At 34.4% G+C, this 8,449-nt stretch overlaps 1 protein-coding gene across 1 annotated transcript; it reads right to left on the reverse strand.

The window, feature by feature from the left end:
* Window positions 1-101: 101 nt before the first annotated feature.
* si:ch211-196f2.6 (immunoglobulin domain-containing protein) lies at window positions 102-3,826 on the reverse strand. The gene is made up of 5 exons (XM_056753467.1): window positions 3,602-3,826; window positions 2,278-2,640; window positions 2,066-2,198; window positions 1,824-1,872; window positions 102-488 (listed from the first exon to the last, which is right to left on the reverse strand). Exons 1-5 carry the CDS (start codon window positions 3,651-3,653, stop codon window positions 327-329), a joined length of 759 nt encoding a protein of 252 aa, XP_056609445.1. The 5' UTR covers window positions 3,654-3,826; the 3' UTR covers window positions 102-326.
* Between the last annotated feature and the right edge of the window lie 4,623 nt (window positions 3,827-8,449).

The following is an 8,449-nucleotide window of genomic DNA, read 5'->3' on the forward strand; positions in this document are numbered from 1 at the left end:
AGAGTATGAATACATTTAATAGTAAATAATACTATACTACCATACTGTACAGTCGTAGTCTATTATAAAATTGAAACACTAAATGAGTCTTTGTCTTCAAGTGAAATTTAAGCATTTAAATACTTTATTTATTTTCGTGCGATAATACAAGTCCATTTGCCCTATGTAATTTAATTTAATATATGACAAAGATTCTTTGATTTACTCAAAGACTGGAATATATGCATTTTTCTGCTTGTAGATAATCATGTTGTATTTGGTCTCAAGGAGCGGCTGTCCATATTTCTTTGGGGTAAAGGATTCTGTCCTAGTAGTTGATAAACATGTCATTGATCATTCGTGGAATCCTGCGTCCATGCCCTGGGTTGGCCTTGGTACGATTTCCACAACCGGCCGTAGAAAAGGTCTTTTTTGATCTTGGCATAAAGTTTGGAGGGGTCAAAGCCATTCGAAGAACTTTGAGAAGTTGAAGCTGGTTCTTCTTGTGTCTGAAGTAAGAGATTAACAGTTTTATATGGCAAAATGGAATTTGTAAAACTATGAGAATTCTCTTCACATTATTTTGTGGCAAACAAGGCCCGTGAGAATTGGCCATGCAGAGCAACATTCACACTTTAACCACAACCACGCATATTCTTTAGAACATAACAGGAAACCTTTAATCACTTTATTCAAATAGTACATTCAAGACTGAAAGGAAACGGCCCAGATAAAATTCACTGCATTGCACTTTTTAACTTTCCATTATACACTTATTCAACTGTTTCTGTGTTATTTGTGCTGAATGACATTTAGCATTTCTAGTTTTGAATAGTACTGAATGAGCCCTTTTAAATGTATATAGGTAGATGACATATATACCTTACATGTTTCCTATGGTGTGACAGCAAAAATAAATAAAAAACAATGAAGATAAATATTAATATTATAAAGTAAAACATTATGAACAATATATTAGTATTGCCATGTCACACCATAGGACGGTATATTTCTAAATGACTAAGGCTGTGCAAAAATATTGACACATTTAATTATCGCAATAATTTTTTCCAATATTGTATCGATAGTGATACCTCTACCACTAAAATAAGGGGAAGCGAGCATGGCGAAAAATATATAAGAATGCTTCGAGCTTTCAGAGCTGATGTGTGGGTGTGCTTTGGTTTTAAAATAAGTCATTGAGTAATGAGTTATATAAAATAAATGCTGTTTGTAAGCTTCGCAAGTCATGACCCACAAAGTCAATTGGCTACTGCAGTGCATTACGCAAAAAGTCTAGTCTAAAATGTAACAATGACATTAACTGTGCTTTCCCGGATGTGAAACCAGCGCATTTACAGCACAGATGAACCAGGTGTTTAAATTGCCCATGTTTCTTGTTTAACTTTAATGCACCACAACAGCCAAGTGACTTGCATGACATACCTTATTCCCCTGTGCTACCCACTTGAGGGGCACAATCCACAGTTTGGGAACCCAAACTAAAGATCTAAAGGTCCATCCATCGCAAATTTTGGCCACTATGCAGAGGTAAGGGATGTTTTTACAAACCCAAGGTCGTCCACAATGTGTTGTATTCCTAGCTCTACTTTTTACATTTTCTATTTAAATATATTGCAAATGTCTAACGTATCGAAATACATAGCAATATATTTTATTGTGACCCATCTATCGTGATATGTATCCTATCAGGAGGCACTTGCCAATACACAGCCCTATCAATTACCCACATGAGTTTAATGCTGTCTAGAAAAAATCTTAATTATTACCATCATTGATGTAACAACATATTGTATTAATGATTCATTAAGTAAGTTTCTTACCTCAGCAGGTGAGTCTGTCAATTGCATACATATTTCAAACGACTGCCCCCTGAAAGATGAAATTTCAGATTGCTTATCAAATAAAACCGTTTTATAGTGTTTATAGGGACAAATGAGGAGTTTTACCATTTTCTCTTTATTGTAATATAATGTTTTTGCTCTGTTTTTTAGTGTAGCATTTAAATCATTTGTTAAATGATATTGATAATTTGTTATTGTGTTTGTGATGGATGTGTCTTTACCTTCTACAGCTGCACTTTCTGCATAGGAAGAATAGCATGACCAAGGTTATAAGGAAAAGAATAGATCCAATAATCATCAAACCCAAACGTCCCAAAAGTCCCATCCCCGGTTCTTTTTTCATATGAGTAAAATCTACATAAAATTAAAAACTAGATTAAGGGTTTTAAAGTGTTTACGCAGAATATGACTGAATGTGTCAGTGTCACAATACCTTTCGTCATCGTGTTAATATTGGCTTCTTTCTCACGGATGTCGGTACATTCCACTAGTTTCCCTGAAGGAAATGTAAAAAACGCACAACAGATTTGGACACTCTCATTCAATGCTGCTTCAATGAGAAGGGATGATAATGGATGTGGAGTTGATATGCCCTTGATTTGAACTTCACTCATATATTCAGGTGGTATGTGAGTTCCTAAACTTGGATGAAACGTGCCGAGTTTGGTGCGATTTGGACCATTTAGCATTTCCCAGTTAATCTGAGTCATTTTTTCATCTCCTGTTTGAACGCAGGTGACATTCCGTCCTTCTTTGTATCGACTGTGACTGATAGATACATTCGTGTTGGATTTGCCTGTTAAACAACAGAAAAGGGGTAAATACAGGAAGATGATAAGGATGATTGAGCTATGTGAAAATCCAAAGTTCTGAATAATGAATACTCAATTTAAAGCTTCTTACAATTATTATATTTAATAGATCAGATTGAAAGAAAATGCTGTAGTGTTACTTTTGTATTAAACATAAAACCATTCAGTTATATACCACAAATCTTTATGATTCTATGCCTTTTATCTACTGGAAAATAACATCACTTTCTTTTGATGTCGGAAAAGACACAGTGTGGTTATTTGATAACTTTGTCACCTAATGAATGTTTATACTGTGTTTGTTTGGAACAAATAACAAACAAAACCCACTAATTTACAGGCTACATATAGATTAATCTATATTGTGAATATATTGCAAATGGATGAAAAAGTGCCTCTAAAGTAAATGCATTTTTCACCCATCAGACAAGTTTCAAGATCATTTGATTAACATGTGGATCAGTTTTAAATTAATGTAAAACATTTTTGCAATAGTATACTCTATATTCATCAAACCTGTGATTTTTAGTGTAAATCACAAAATAAAAGAATTGTGAAAATGTTAGAAAAGGAAAGTAGCTTATTTAAAGATATAGAGCAGATATTTCATTCCTTCATAGTAACATAAAACAAGGAAAACAATCAGCAACTTCTTATTACAAACCAATCTGTTTGTTAGACTGTCACCAGATGTGAAGCCTGGATATTTGTTTATGCATTTGTGTGCGCATTTGTATGCCTGACTACCTGAAAACCTTTCATTGTGGTGTTGGCCTGTAAACAGTCATATACGCTTGATACATTTTTCTACTACGGTAAATTGTGATATAGATTCCATATATGATACAGAGCTATAATAAATCCTTTGCTCAATCTTTAAAGCTTTTGCGGTTTTCACATGTACAAATGTTTGAACAAATGTTTAATATATACGCATTTACCTACCTGATCGCAGATAAGCAAGAATGAGAAGAGCACATAGAATGTTGTTGCTCATGGCTGCTGTGATAAAACAACACAACTTCCCCTTCAGTCTTTTTCCTGCTTCTGTTTGATCATACTGTTTCTGACTTCACTCTATAGTCCTATCTAGTAGTCATCTAACATGCAACCGATTTTTTTCTTCACGTTTCTTGAAAACTCAGTCATATCTTTGATCTCTGTTAGACGGAAACGTGGTGAATGCACTTGTGGAATTTTCCACTAAACATGTCTATACTTCAGAAAACACCACATCCACAAGTCGTCGTCATATTTAAGTTAAGCAGTATTTCAGTATTTAATGCGTGATTGTTCTCATAATCTTAAGTAAACATTTGCTCACCACAGACACTTGTATTAAATATAAATCACTTAACAATAAACATTTGTAAATGTAAATGACATGAATGTAGGGAAATGAAATAATTTGATGGAAACTTAAGGGGGCGGCCATAATAATGGAAACATCTAACAAGCATATTGCAAGATGTTTTTAAATTCATACTGAAGTGTGACATCAATAGTTACCTGACAACTGAGAACAGAGAGGCCAGAGAGGTTTAAGAACTTCACTATTAAGTGACAGTTGAAACACGCACACTTTAGACTAGTGGTTTGTTGACATTCTAGAATAACTATTTATACAACAACTCAGTATATTGTGAGAGAACCAAGACACTGCATTAAGAAACACAACACCAGTGAATGCACGTAGGGTTGTGTGTGACCCTATGCCATATTATAAAAATAAACCCTTCCATTATAAAAAAATTAAATAACATGCTATGTAATAAAACATTTATAGACCCAGTAGAAATTCAATGGCAAGAAAGCATTAAAGAATAAGGAAAAATATGTTGATAGTTAGCATGAGGTACATTTAAAAATGTTTAGAAATGAAGAATGCAGAGCAAGGTGTTACGGCTGGTATATTTTATTCATTTTATTAAATTCACTGTCATTTACTTTTCCATTTTCTTTTTCATTGTCTTTCTTTTGTGGCTCCAAAGGGCTTAGTTGAAAATACTTATACTCAGACTTTAAACTAACAATGTGGATGCAGAACTGAGATTTCATGATGGATTTTAAATAGCATACATTTAATGGGTTATTTCCAAGAGTCAAAGTTTAGTATATGTCTTTCTTTACTGGCTATTGAAAATAATAGAGAAAAAAATCCCTATAATTCAAAAATATAAACTTATAACACCAGTAGATGTTTTTCTAGTTGTTCCTTTTAAAGCATATTTTCCTCATATCCTGTCTTTTACATAATAGTTCAGGACAGCCGTTATGAAAGCTTGGGACTGTGTGCATTCCTTTATTGTCATTTGCAAATCCCACATAATTTAAACTGTGATAGAAGAACAATCAGATAGTAAAAAGGTTGCAAATGGTACTACAACCACAACTGACAGAAGAGCGGAAACATAAAAAGTGTCTAAGTGGCTAAATGTAAAGTGGGACACAGTATGTGGTACTATTATTGAGTGTAATGAAAGGGGAAGTGATACATAACTTACAAACAGAAAGTAAAAACCAGAAGTTAAATGAAATGTTTATTGATACACTATAGGGATAGTTCACCCAAAAATGAAAATAATTTTATTAGTTACTCATTCTCATGTCTTTCAAAAACTTTTTTCTTGTTCATCAGAACACAAACTTATCAGCCCCAGTCAGCCCCACTGACTTATATGGCCACAAAACCACATTTCTTAAAATATTTTCTTTTGTGTTTCACAGAACAAAGAGTCATATACAGTTTTGAATGACATGAGTGTGAATAAATTATCATTGAATTTTTTTATTTTCGGGCAACCGATCCTTTTAATTGTTCTCTTAAAAGAGTTCATTGGACCAAGAGTAATCTTCTGGTGTCATCAGCCAATCCTTGTTGTAAGATTAGCATGATGTAATTTTCCAGTGCCTTCAGAGTGATTAGTCACATGGTATTTACAGAATGTACACGTGTTCCCAAATGAGAAAAGTAACCCATGAGGACAGGCACTTGTTATTCTAATGCAGAATCTGGAAAAAGCTGAAACTTTTGGAGGTTTCTTTTTAATTTAGTCCTGCCCTGAGCAAGTTATTTCACTAAAGAAATGTTAACATAAAGTTCAGACTAAAGAATAATAACAGAATTAAAAAAAAATCTCTATGTTACTTTCTCAAACACACAGATAAATATTCCTCTACACCAAAAACGTTGCCCTGGTGTGACCCTCACCCAATCCAGAAGGGTTATTTATGGGCCTTTAACATCTGCTCCTCTCAATGACCATTCAGAGCTTTTGAAAAAAATCATTGAAACTCATTGTCAGTACCACGTGTGCTCCTAAAGATCCTTTACCTTCTGTCAGAATCTAACCGTGGTCTAACATTAACATACAAAATAACCTGTTTTGTTGGGACACACATTTACACGGATAGATTTGATTCACTTTGGTTTTCCAATAATCTAACAAAAGTTTTCAGTTTTTGTATTGCTTAGACACTAATTGAGCGCTACTTTGAGGCCCACTCAGTGAAACCATTCACATAATCTTTAGATCAAGTCTGCAAAACCCATTAAAAACACATTACATGCTATTGTAAAAAAGACGTTTGGCAAAACTCTAAACACAGGTCTTAACGTTAGACATAACATTTAAAACTAAAGTGTTTGACGTTTTGCATTTTGTGAGTGTGCTTGGTGGAATTGTGTGTTGAGTTTTGAGAAACATAGCCATAGTTTAAGAAATTGTTGTCTACAGTTTAAAAAATAACTCCAAATGCCTTTCACAAAGATTTACGTGTGGTGCAAAAAAGTCGAATATCTAATATTTTATATCAACTCTTAACGCTGTCAGTGTGCTCTGTGGTTTTGTTCTGTGCTCTAAAATCCTGTCTGCATGATTATTTTGCTTTCTATTTTTATATGTGTCTATTTTCTGTGTCCTCTGCTTCTTCGTCTGACCCATTTTCTCTCTGATTCGCTCTTTCTCTCCACCCCTCCCCCTGGCCCATCTGTCAGATGGACAGGTGTACATACAGAGTTTTGAGCACGTCATTGAAAAAATAGTATTTACACTGCAAACTATTTGCGCTGTTCCACACACATAATTGAATGTATTATTTATTTATATATATACAGCCTCTTAAACGTTAATATGATGTGAAAGCACTAAATTGGGCTGCATGACTGCATTTTAAGACCTCTGCTGTCTTGTATTTCTGCTGCTCTATGTATTTTTATAGATCTATATATAGACATATACATAGACACCAGGAAGAGACAGCATATCAAAATATTTGTGTGTGTGGTTATATTTATTTATTAGAATGGCGTATACAGTAGAGGTCTGAGGGATGGACATATTACATAATGAATTCATGTAACTCCAATCCCAGCTCCCTGCTTCCTGTGGTTTTGAACAATGTACCCCCCCCCCCACCTCTCCATCTTTACCACCAGCCTCATTTATAATATCCCAACAGGCTCCTTCATTAAACCCCACCCCAGCAGACACAGGCTGACCCCAAAGTCCCCTTCACTGAATTTTATTACACTGCAGTATACTGTGCTGTGATGTGCTGTCCCATCCCCCTCCTTCGCTCTGAATAGGAAGAACTGGAGTTTGGGGAAATTCCACTCTGACGTTGCCTAGAAAGCTTTTCAGTATGTTACCCAGGACTTTGTGTATTTTTCGTTTGATATTTATTTATGTTTGCATTATTCTTTAGAATTCAGAATAGTTTACAGTAACATACTTTTTCATTTAATTTAATTTCATATTACAAGGGACTGTTATAATTCAATTTCATAAACCAATTATTTGTTCAACTCTTTATTTGTTAGATTGCTATAACCTATCTTTAGGAATTCTCCACCTCTTGTTCTTCACTTTTACACAAGTGTATTTTTGGATGCTGGTCCATAAGAAACAGTATTGTTCTGCAGTAGTAGAGCAAAGGTCAGCAGTGTGAGGGTACAGTGACAGCTGCTACTCAAATCAGCATAGTCCAGCAAAGAAGCCTCTCACATTCTCCATTTGCTGTGGCTGGCTAGCAGATACTACTGTATATATCTCCTTGGCATTCTATCAGTGCTCTTCAACTTGGATGAGTATCACTTGCTCACCAAACAAAATATTTTAGATTACGAACAGCCATTGCACTGACTACGCAATTGGTTTTATAGATGAGATAAAATTCAAGGATATGGCACATGACTTCGAAAGGGGTATTGATAAATGAAATCTATTTAGGATATGAGTTTCCTGTACTTATTGTCGTCATTACAAATTTATTTATGTACGTAGTGTGTTTTACTGTGTTGTATTATAGATAACCTTAAAAGAATCTGCTTGAGAATCTGCTATTACACATTGTTAAAGGGATAGTTCACCCAAAAATGAAAATCATTTACTCACCCTCAGGTTGTTTCAACCCTGTATATATTTCGTTGATCTGCTGAACACACAGGATGACATTTGTAAGAATGTCAGTATCCAAACAGATCTCATCCCCCATTTACTGACAGTAGAGAAAATAACTATGGGAGTCAACAGGGGATTAGATCTGTTTGGATACTGACATTCTTCCAAATATATTTCTTTGTGTTCAGCAAAATGTTTGTTAATGATGACAGAATTTTCATTCCTGGGCGAACTATCCTTTTAAAGTACACACTAGAACTTATAGTATGGATTATGTAAAAAATGAAACTCACAACAATTTCACAAAAATGTAAAAGAGTGTAATGCAATAATAACCATCCACCTCTTTTTTTGTTTCTGTATTCTTTTGTTACTCTATGCCCATTGGGGA

Source organism: Triplophysa dalaica, chromosome 1, assembly GCF_015846415.1.
Source record: "Triplophysa dalaica isolate WHDGS20190420 chromosome 1, ASM1584641v1, whole genome shotgun sequence".
Lineage (NCBI taxonomy): Eukaryota > Metazoa > Chordata > Actinopteri > Cypriniformes > Nemacheilidae > Triplophysa > Triplophysa dalaica.